The following is an 11,745-nucleotide window of genomic DNA, read 5'->3' as shown; positions in this document are numbered from 1 at the left end:
TCTCCCAGTGGCATCTTTGTTTGTATGAAATCATAATGTCTTTGTCCCTTTGTGTGGCTCATGTTGTGTACGTCTTTCTGTGTGCATGTGTGAACTGCTCAACAACAACGGTGTGTGTTTACATGCATCCATGTGTGAATGTATGTTCATAAAGTATGCTCTCTCCAGCAATAATATATTCAGCCAAATAGTCCATCTCCCATTTTAATAGATTACTGATGCGAGGGTCGGAGGTAAGGGATTTTAGGACAGAATTGAGATGGAAAGTGCATACTAGAACAATGAATATAGTGAATACATTTGCATATTTTGAGTGATCAAATGCTGAAAATTCAAAAGTTAAAGATTACACAAATGCTATTTTGGAAAAATGTAGGCTATTTAATTCACATTGGGATTTGAGATGGAGAGAGATACAGGGAGACGGAGAGGGAAAGAGTCCTTAATTACAGGCAGCTCTCCAGAATGAGCCTACTGACTAACCAGTTTAATTGTTTGCTGGGTTTTAGTCATTATGATGTGTATTGTCCAAACCTGCCTCTGAGCTGTGTTTTCGATTCCTCGTCCCCATAGAGGTGACGCAAATGTATTCCTATCGCACACGGTACTATTGATTTTTCTTAGGTGGGAGAATTAATCCGCGCTGAGCACAAATCATCTTTGAAGCAGACGTTTATTCCCACTCTCACCTCCAGTGCAACGCCTCGGATGCGTTTTATCGTGTGGTAATTTGAGCGGCTGGATGCACTGGCATGCTCTGTCAACTTAAAGCCCCCCTCTTCAGTCCTTGCCCTCTTGAAAACACACACCGCCAGCCTACATAAACATACACATTTTCGCGCATGCATGCACAGACACTCAACGCGCACACACAGATTAATGTCAAGGACTTTCCCATTTGGAATTCTAAAACATTATACATGCAGATTAAAACCGCGTTTCTCCGTGTGCACCTACTCTGCTGCCGTGGGACATACTCTGCTGGGCTTGTCCCTTTTATTTCCTCCCCGCTTCAAAGTGGCGCCAAATGTAATCCTCCTTAATGGATGTGTAATATTTACACTTATACTATAATCGCTTAAACATTCATTTACGCAGCCATATTTTGGTTGTTCGTGGCCTTGACAGCCTATTCATCAAAAAGTAAATGTGCAGAACCTCGTGCCCCCTGCAGCAATCAATCAATATGCTCCTCTCCCGGCTACCATCAACTGAGATACGTCTCAGGCCAAAATTAATCACTGTGAAGTTTGCATAATCCCCCTCCACTTCCCCCCACCCATTACCCTACGTTTGAGAACCTTTACCTTTGAAGACCATTTTGATGACTGAAGGGATTAATCAGTATCTCCTATTCTAAAGGCTGATGAAATTGTAAGAGTTTATGCAGCGGTAATACAATGTATTTAAAAAAGAAAAAGGCTGGGTATTTATATTCAGTGATTGGATCTCTAGCTTAACTGATAGTGTGGAATTTTCCACTTTTGAGAAACAGGTTGAACATCACAAAACCGTGAGCAATGCTGCCTTCCTTGAATCATGAAATGTACAAAGGCTATCCAAGCATGTAGGGTTTCATCAGACAATCTCAAGAGGTCCTCTTGTGGATGTAGGAGATAATGGAAGTATCCAATTCTGATGATTTGTTTTAGACATTGAAGCTAGCATGACTAGCCGTAAATAATGAAAGTGTGATGATCTACACTCTACAGCATGTCAAATTGCAGACAAACTGCAGTGGTAATCAAAAACTGGCCTGTGGGCCAACCCCCTAAAAAAACATTTGATCCCCAGAGGGAAATGTTATACTTTGCATTACAACTTGACATGGTTTTCTCATTCATCTAATAAAGATAATGTAATTGCAAGGCTCCAGTAAATCACAATTAATATGACCACATACTGTCTAATACTGCCCCTATACACAGATAACATAGAAACACATAATAAAATAGAATGAAATGAAATGAGACCGCTAGTGTACTTGACAATTTGAATTGTAACACAGTTTAATTGCATGGCTTTAGCCTGTTTGACCAGAGCAAGTTTTTCTATAGATAGCAACAAAACAATGGATGGACAACCACATCAACATAACTTTTTTAAAACCATAATTGAAGCATATACTTAGTTGTGGATCATATAAATTACATGTAAGTGCAATACAGAAAATACTCTCAAATATCTCCATAATAACTGGCCCCTACTCCACTGTATCATCTGTACAACTCTATTCTAATTCTCCCTATTTAGCAGTGGTTCATAACAAACTACTTGTAAGCGTTTATACTTCTTCTTAAGGCACCTTTAAGTGGAGGCTGGTATATAAACACATAATTAACTACAATAAAGTAAAACAGAATAAAACAACATCGGAATCATACGTTTTGACAAATATTGTACATTAATAAACGCTTAAAATATAATTGTTCTTACCTACAAATACATCATAATGTGCCATAAAGCATTTATTATTCATAATGTTTACACTCCCTATAAAGGTTGAATAGGGGGGACTTAATGTAAAGTGTTTCCATTTTATCTTTTGAGCCGAGACAATCATCTCTCCTCTTCCAAGACAGTTAATGGGGTAACCATAACTCAATTTATACTCATTAACGTGGCAAGGTTATTATCATTATTAACAACACCACACAATAAAACAGACTTTTTTATGAGTGAGTATATTATGTCTACCTCAGAACTTTGAAACAAAGTAATGCAGCATTCTTGAAACAAGCAAAAAACGGTGACTTGACCTTTAGTTACTATATGTTTTTTTGTGAATGTTTAGGATTAAAGTTAAGAATTTGTGGTCTATCAAGCAAAACAAATGTGATTAAGAATAAAACATTTCTGTTACAAGTTTTGTCTATAAAAATGTGACTATGCAAATGATAATAATTATTTTCACAACAAAACCATAATTTGCAAAATTGTAGTTACATTCGTACATCGAGATACATCCATGTTACTAAATTGGACATATGTGTAACATAACATTTTAAATTCCTTTATTAAAAAACTATATTTAAATGTGTAATGTAATAATTGGCTGGTGTAAAAACTGTGTGCCATGCTTTGTATCCAGACAATGAAAAGGACCGATACAAGCTACAGTTTTTTTATTGATGCATATTAAGAAGTACAAAGTCATATCAATCCAAAAATGTGTCTCGCACATCTGCTTAAGCTAGCACCAGAGGCGCAATTTACGACCATGGTTGTTCTCACACGTCCTAAGTGGCCAATTCTACTTCCCAGAGCTCCATAACGTCGATATCCCATTTGGTATTGAAAGAGTGGTTCTGTGAAAAGGTCAAAACAAAATAAGAAATCAAGCATTGGATGACAAGGCTTTACTATGTGACTGATAGTGGCGATAAGAACTGGGAGGCACACAAATAAATGTACGTATCGGAGGCTACATACATACACACTCAAATTGTGTATTTGATTATGCAGTCATTTAAATAACAAGTTCCAGTGACTTCACTAAAATGTGAATTTGTTCTGTAAAAAAAGATTTTTCATTATTATTATTTTTATTTTGGGATTTGTGTTTGTGTCAGCTTTATTGTTTGACAAACTGTAATAGCAAACGTGACAGGGTCAACATGTAAATTGAAAAATTAAAGATTAATAAAAGTGCAACTGACGAATGTTAGTGCTAATTGTCTTCTTTAGGTATTACAATCACTTTTTTTCAGTGGTATATTAGTTACATATAGTATAGTTTAGACCTCTTTGATACAAAGGGTGTTCTTCTGTTTTTGTTGAGGCTTCTTCTTTGTGCTGTAAATCAATCATGAACCTTTCTGACAATTGCACCTGATCTGAGAACAAATATCATAAATCCGATTACAAAGCCTCTGACAGCCTCATATATCAACGCATATTATAACATGCTATCAACATTATTTGTGAATGATTTACTGAAGTTGTCATGCCAACAGCTGCTCCGTCCTACCCATCCCTTCTCCTCTGCATCTGATTCCACCGAATGATTCATGTTTGTTTACTAATGTCTTCTGCTGTGTCTCCGCCATGCTATTCAACACCTGCCCACTAGGTGTCTCTAGTCTGTCACTTGATCATATACTGTATATAGGCCCTTGACACAACTTCTCATTGTCCTTTAGGTGCATATCCTAAGCTCTCAAAGGCCGATCACACCAGAATTGAAAACAACTAAATTTTGCTATTTCACTTTATTTCAATGGAATTGCTACGATGAGAGAATCTGCTCACGGAGCGCTCACTTTGTTTAACCTTCACACGCAAATGTTGTGACATTGACAATAAGCAGGCTGCTTTGACAGTGCTGACCTTTTAGGGGAAGAGCCAAAGAGTCCAAAATGGAGGGAGAAATATTAGTGTATTATCTCTGTTTGACCATTCACTTTCTCCCCTCAACTTCTTTATCAGAGTATAAACAGTGATCTACAACAGAGCAATGGTTTGCAGACGATCAAGTTAATTGAAGTGGTCAAAATCGTACTGTATCTCAAAATAACTTTGTGAGCTAATTTACTAGTTAGCGACTCAGCTAACAAGTTTGTATGCTGTCCTATAGCGAGCTTGTTTTCCCTCTTCATAAACTTTTTATTGAACGAACTAATGTGCAATCAGAAAAGTGGAGTGAAAATAGAGATAAGCTACTAGAGTAATTGTGACTGATTAGCGGTGGACGTTTGTCCTCTGAAATTCCTATTGCCTCCTTTTTGCCTGCATATAAGAAGCTATTTTCATTGCAGTAAAGGTCGCTAACACAACATTTCACTTAACATTTTAATCAAAGCTGAAAAGAAAAAAGAAATGTAATGTGCAATAGTATGCATTAAATGTTGTGTTTTTCTAGATCTTACTTAGATATGAAATGGCTGCTACAATCTATCATATGATACTGACAAAAAAAATGTATAGTTCCAATAAACCCATTAACATTGACCATCGCTTTTCTCCTATGGGCTAAAGCAGACTGAGAGAGGGATGTAAGTGAAGGTGTCTATCTAAAAAAGCACTGTGAGTGACATGAGGTTGAGATACTGAAACCGCAGCCACTATAATTAAATATGGTTTCATCTTTAGTGTACATTTATCTTTGTCATCTTAACTTCAAAAGCTTCAGCCACGTATGAATAGAGCTTACTCACATTATGTCTGTTTGTCACAATCCTAATTGCCTCTTATACCTGTTCTCAGGCACTGCAAAGATAATTCTCCCGCGTGATTAAATGTACCGGACCTGCTTGAAATGTGAAAAGTCCAGTCTGACACTAATCAATTGCGGGTGGTTGCCTGGTGTTACTGAATGGATTTAGTTTAGACTTGGAGCCTGTGAAGCAGTGATCCTTACAAATCAGAAAATACATGAAAAATTGACAACTTAATATTCTAATATTTTTACCACTTGACATGAGCCTGTTTATATCAAGACTGATGTTATTTTTTCCCATTAGACTTACATATATAGCTTTTTGATAAATCAACATGCACCTATGAATAGTTGAATGCAGCCGTGCCCTTATTTCAGGACCTCATGAAGGGTATCCTGAATATGTCATGATTGTCAGAGATTCTTCTGCCATGGTCACTGGCTAACCATCAGAAGGCAAACATTAAGTGACAAAGTCTGTGTAGTGCAAATATATTTTTTGCAAATGTACGTTTGGTGCCATCTGGTGACTTCAAGCATTGGAGTTGAAGGATTTAAATCAAGTTCCAGGCGCCTGATGTATGGAATAGAACAGCTGCCGTAATGTTACTTAAAATGCTTGGTGGAATAATGAACACATTTAAAAACACACCAAGTCTGCAAAACATACTTAATTGGTTAGACCCTCGGGCCCTATAATCTTAAGGATAAATCTAACACTGAAGTTTGCAATGCTGCGTTACATAATACAATGTGTTTGTAAGTCCCTCCTATGTGGAAGAAAGGGTGTGTCTCCTCTTCGACTCCCAAATCGAGTGGAAGCAAAGCAGGCAGGGAAAAAAATTGTGATATAAGACTTAAACTGGGTGTTGAAATTTGTGACTGATAGGATCCCATAGGAATCTGTCACTAGCCATCACCTCTAACAACAATAAGCAATCAGTTGAGCAATGCCTGGGAGATTTTAGTTCATTCTAAGCAAGTCAAAACATGACATGCTCCATAGGATCTTTATGAAATAAATGTACTGAACTGAGCTACAAAGGGTCCCATAAGAGCAAAGGAGGTGAGTTCATTAAAATAGTTATTAAATGAAATCCATTAAACTAATAAATAACCAAGGAACAACAATTGATATAAGGTTTAAAATGCAGATTGGATTATCTGATAATGTGTTTGCATTAATTACACTTCAATTAAGTAAAAATTAATAATAATTGAAATCACCTGAAATAATTCATTCTTCATGATACATAAGTGATATCAATGCCATCCCTGGTCAAAGTGAATGCAAATATGCTGACACAGAGATGTTGTCTTATTAATAAAAGAAACAGTTTAATGGTTCCCCTTATTAGCATACAGATACATTTTACTTGTACACAGTGTTATCATGGGTAATACTGTGTCCCAAATGCATCTTTCTGAGAAGTAATTTTCCGTAAGGGATGGTGTATGTTTTTCACTGTGGACACGCCTGTGCTGAGCTTGTGTTGGAACAAGGAATGTGGATGTGTCATCACACAGGGCTGACTCTTTCCAGCTCTCTGCAGGCTCTGAGAAAACTTGACGCTGCCGTCTAGCACACCGTGTTTAACTCCAAAAGGTGAATATTATTACTCCTACTTAGAGCAAAACGATTACTTAACTGACATTCAGATTCATATTTTTAGTTTGACCCGCTTTGACTTGTGACCTAAATACTGTGGTATTGTCTTCATGTCTGTTATATAAAAGAGAGTATCTGTTTACTGCACAAAACCGTTTGTGTGGTGACCTGTTATCGAATGTACTGTTTTACATTTTCAGAGCCATTCCTCCTGAAGCCAAGATGCCAGAGACAGCAGAAAGTGTGTCAGCTACTCTCACCACCAACAGAAACTGCACCATAGAGATAACAAATGCCAGCAGTTCCTACTGCCTCATCAACCCGAAGTAAGTCCTTAAATGTTTCTACTGTACTTACTGAAAAATCCTTAATTAAAGAAGGACTTCATGCAGTCCATGCAGAGACTGTGTGATGTAAATTGTGATTTGTGGAAAAACTGTGAATGGAAATGTAGGCTTAATTCAAGTTAACTTTTTTCTTTTGGGTAAAATGAATCTCTAAATTGAAACCACGCTTTGGTTTGATTGGTTCCACGGGAGACGCATTCAATTTCAAAAGATTGAATGCTTTGCTTTGTACTGCTTTGAAATTGCAATGCCTGTTTACAACTTCAAATCAGCATCTTGATTCTATTAGTTTGCAATCCCCTCAGAATAATATAGAAAAGTATCAACACCAAAAAAGAAAAGTCTTTTAGCATGAAAAGTCATTGTTAATTAAATGTGGTGAAATGCTAGTTTATAGCCTACTTATCACGAATAAATTATTAGATTTGGTTGGCGCATATTTCTTACGGGTTCTTCAATGCTAAAAAAAAATAATAATTAAAGAAAACAATTAAATAAATAAAATGGTCCTTGTCTGTCTATTGGAAATGTTGCCATGCCTCTACATTTATCTAGCCGTGGCAGGACAGAGCATATCTTGGATGGGTGGTTTTCATGTGTGACATCACTTTGCTAAGAACATCCACCTATCCATCATGCACTGACACACTCTGCCTCATTGCACATCCTATGCAGGTACACTCACTGTTGCTTAGAAGTCCACAGCAGTAGTTGTACAGTCACACTCTATCCATCAGCATAAGGTATATCAGGTATCCTGGAAAGCCCCAACACTCAAAAAGTATGGTGACAATCTCCACAAAACTTGCAAAACTCTCTCTCTCTTTTATTATATAGGGTATACATGGACAGTGGCTTCTCTCAACACCCGCCCCAGCCTACCGTTCGTGTCACCATGACCGAAGTGTGCTCTTTCACCAAGGACGACAACACTGTCACGGGCGCCGTGGGCCTGCTAACCTACGACCTGTTTCACATGCAGAGCCGTGTCTGCTCCGACCGCATGGCCATCATGTTCTCCGTGCCCTTTGACCACAACCTGTACAAGAACCGGCTGGCCGTGGGCGTGGTGGAGTGTTCCCGAGCCTGCGACAAAGCTCTGTACAACCAAATGTACGACGGGAAAGACCTCACTAAATTCGCCCGCTCCGATGCAACCGGCGGTGGGCTGGAATACAAGGCAACATATGCTGATGTGAGAGCTACAATGTCCTCCATCGGGAACGCCATTGTTAAAGTGGAGCTCCACGATAAAATGGGTCATTAAGTGTAAGAATGTCTGCTGGTGTACTTTGTTGATTTTTGTATCCAAAAGAATAAATAAACTTGATTTGATTTGACTATAATGCATGTTGTCCTTTGCTGTCATATATATTTTGTGTCCACTGAATGATATCAATATCTGACTGCCATCTCATTGATTCTCCATTAGCTTTTTTCTTGGGATTATGTATATTTTATGCTCTCTTTTTCTTTTGATAAGGTAATAAAACATTCAGACCCAATGCTTGTTGCTTTGTGTTGGATATGTTCTCACTCAGTATGCTTTCATTATAACTGATGAACAGTAATCATTTTTTAAATCTCTTGGCTGGATCCGTCCAATTCTAATGAGTGGCAACAGATGGAATATCTGCATAGATGTCTTTTTAATCGGCATGATAACAATAGTGTTCTTCTCTGGCTGTAGGACTCTCCATCTTGAAGTGTGTGTGTGTGTGTGTGTGTGTGTGTGTGTGTGTGTGTGTGTGTGTGTGTGTGTGTGTGTGTGTGTGTGTGTGTGTGTGTGTGTGTGTGTGTGTGTGTGTGTGTGTGTGTGTGTGTGTGTGTGTGTGTGTGTGTGTGTGTGTGTTTCTGTGTGGTGGGGGATTGCAAGAGGTTCAACATAAGTAAGGAATAGGAGTAAAGTAGCCCACTGAGAGACGCCCATGTCCTAACTTGTTGTTCAGTTGCAAAATACCACAGGAATGAAATGCCTAAACTTCCCCAGACAACCAGGCACACATCCATGCACCCATAATACTGTAGGAAAAAAAGAATGTGCCGAGTGACTCATGATCCCATGCTTAACCAACACCGCAGGATGCAAAAGGAAACTTTTGGAAACTGTTCAACTCAAACCCAGGGTGTGGCACTTTTATCCAATAGGAAAAACATGGGAATATTTGTTCTGTATGTCGTTTTGTTTGGGTGATGAATGTGTGTGGAAAGAGGGTGTGTACTGTGCATCTGGGGTTGGTTTGCAAGTGGGAGGGTTTTTCTGGGAGATGGCAAACATCCTTAAAAAAAAAAAACCTAGTGGCACTCCCTTTCTTGTAACTTTTGCCATTTTGGAACTCAGAAGCATCAACAGAGGTTCAGCAGGTAAGTCTTTTATATTTTTTTGGTAAATAATACTTTTGTAAATGAATGTGATACGTGGCAGTGGAGAGAATGAGTCATAGGCACATGAGTTGAAGAAAGAAAGCTATTTGTAGAGACATGCAGAATCCTGATGGAGGCATTTGTTTGATTTGTATCTCATATCTGTTGATAAAAGGGGTGATCATTTTCTCTAGTGTTTTCACTCTAACTTCATTATTGCATGCTACTTAGCGCTGGAATTGAGGAGGTGCATTATCTAATGAGTTTGCAGAACTGTTTTGAGAACTCATTCGCCTCTAAAAATGCATCGTTCATATCCAGTCCCAGTTATCAATGTGCACTTTTGAAGTTCAATGTAACGCCAATACAGCATGTCAGCAGAGCAGAGGTCTGGAGAATATTGTATATTATAATGAGTGGGATCTATCAAAAATTCCAATGTGTTAAGGAGTGAATGGCCGTGTGTCACAGCTGTTTTATCATGTGGATCCAGTTGCTTAACACCTACATTCCTTTGCTTTTAAAGCAGATCTAACGGCCATTCCAACATGTCAGAGTCAGCCGAAGCCGTAGCAGCCAATGTGACCAGCAAGAGAAGTGTCACCCTCGAAATCTCAAATCTCACTAGCACCTACTGCCTGATCAACCCCAGGTAAGACCCCTGACTATGCTGCAGTCACTTATTTTAAGGCTTGTTTCGAAAAACACATTATTAAGATTTTAAACAAAATGTGTAATCCATGTCACTATTTGATGTCCTGGTTATAGGGTGTACCTTGAGAATGGGGTGTCACATAGCCCTCCTCAGCCCACAGTGCGCCCTCTTAAGCCTGAGGTCTGCACTTTCACCAAGAACAGCGGCAAAACCACCGGCTGCATTGGCGTAATGACCTATGACCTTCACGAGAGGACAAAGAACGACTTCATCGAGACGGTGGCCATCATGTTCTCCGTGCCCTGGGACTACAACCTGTACAAGAACTGGTTTGCAGTGGGCATCTACAAAAAAGGCCGCAACTGTGACAAGGATTTGTACAAAGAAATGTACTACGAGAAGAAACAGCATGAGCATGGGTTTGTCAGGGAGGAAGCCAATGGGTCAGGAATCAATTATGTGGGCAACTACCTAGATATCAAGGCCACCATGTCTCCCTTGGGCAAATCCGTCATGAAGGTGGAGGTGTGGGAAAAGCTTTTCACACCCTTAGGCCAGCAGTCGTACTAAGAGTCCCCTTCCCAACCAGTATATAGCCTGTCAAGGGTCCCGGCAGTAGAACTCATAGCGACACACAGCAAGCTATTACCTGGCAGACTGTTTCAAATACAGTCAATGCGTGCATGATTTAACAGATGTATTGTTGCTGACATGTGTCTGTATACCTGGGGTTTTTACCCCTTCAGTAAATCTGCTTAAGTTCAGTGTTTAGTTTGTTTATTAATCCCGGCAGCAATATTCCCCTTTAATAGCCAAAGATTCTGTCTGTGTCAATAGAATCTGTTTTTAAAATGGCATCCTTTAGAAATGAAAATCAAAGGATGATTCACCGGAGGATGAGGGCAGAGAGCTTTATAAAGCATGCCGAGAGCTCATCTGTATTTACCTTGACACTGAAATCTGAGGAATAAAATATACCTTTTTGCTGAAGCTATTTGTGTGCGTCTGTTGATTGAGTTCAGAAAAGCGCAAAAGTGCTTCAAAAGAAAAAGGATTTAGTTTCACACAAATGTATGTTTTTTGTGCATGCATGCCAGCTAAAGCCCTTTGTGTTTGTGATGGATTCAGAAACACCACTTTGAAGTTTAGATTTCAACAGGATCAATTTTTCTTTCATAAACATCATTGCTAATACTGTATTTACAAATCAAAGATGACCAAAAATCAAATGAAAATGTAAGACTAACCACTTTTGTTGCAAGTTTATTTGTATCATATTTAAATAGTTTTTATAATGCAAAAAGTAAATAAAATGGTTGGCAATTTGTTCAAAGGGAACCTTCTGTATCATTTTTTAGAACATGAGCCAAATATTTCTACTCAGTGGTCTCCAGATGTTGTGGATAAGTATACTATTTTATTATTTTCTGTGATTCTTTATAAAGTACGCTTCAGCTAAATTACATAATGTTGTGAACAATCTGTGAAGCTAATGTACATAGCTGTATGGGGCACCATAGACTGAACAGACTGACCTCTACAAATCAGTGTTACTGCAAATATGTCCTAAATCATTTTTCCACAAACACCTAATGAAGACAAACAAACAATT

The 11,745-nt window shown here is 38.5% G+C and overlaps 2 protein-coding genes across 3 annotated transcripts; both read left to right on the top strand.

Moving 5' to 3' along the window:
• Nucleotides 1-6,667: 6,667 nt before the first annotated feature.
• On the top strand, nucleotides 6,668-8,621 carry LOC307263527 (uncharacterized protein). The gene is made up of 3 exons (XM_080044684.1): nucleotides 6,668-6,764; nucleotides 6,968-7,093; nucleotides 7,952-8,621. The coding sequence occupies exons 2-3, from the start codon at nucleotides 6,990-6,992 to the stop codon at nucleotides 8,379-8,381; spliced, it is 534 nt and encodes a 177-aa protein (XP_079900810.1). The 5' UTR covers nucleotides 6,668-6,764; nucleotides 6,968-6,989; the 3' UTR covers nucleotides 8,382-8,621.
• A 691-nt stretch (nucleotides 8,622-9,312) lies between these two features.
• Nucleotides 9,313-11,123, top strand: LOC307262717 (DELTA-sagatoxin-Srs1a-like). 2 transcript variants are annotated; one of them, XM_080043678.1, is made up of 3 exons: nucleotides 9,313-9,478; nucleotides 10,005-10,130; nucleotides 10,247-11,123. In XM_080043678.1, exons 2-3 carry the CDS (start codon nucleotides 10,027-10,029, stop codon nucleotides 10,701-10,703), a joined length of 561 nt encoding a protein of 186 aa, XP_079899804.1. In that variant the 5' UTR covers nucleotides 9,313-9,478; nucleotides 10,005-10,026; the 3' UTR covers nucleotides 10,704-11,123. The 2 variants fall into 2 exon arrangements, with proteins under 2 accessions (XP_079899804.1, XP_079899805.1); XM_080043679.1 differs by having other exon boundaries at nucleotides 9,332-9,478; nucleotides 10,008-10,130.
• Nucleotides 11,124-11,745: the final 622 nt, after the last annotated feature.

This window comes from Ammodytes marinus (genome assembly GCF_949987685.1).
Source record: "Ammodytes marinus genome assembly, chromosome: 16".
In the NCBI taxonomy this organism is placed as follows: domain Eukaryota; kingdom Metazoa; phylum Chordata; class Actinopteri; order Uranoscopiformes; family Ammodytidae; genus Ammodytes; species Ammodytes marinus.
Note: the sequence above shows the minus strand (reverse complement) of the source record. Positions and strands in the feature narration are given on the sequence as shown.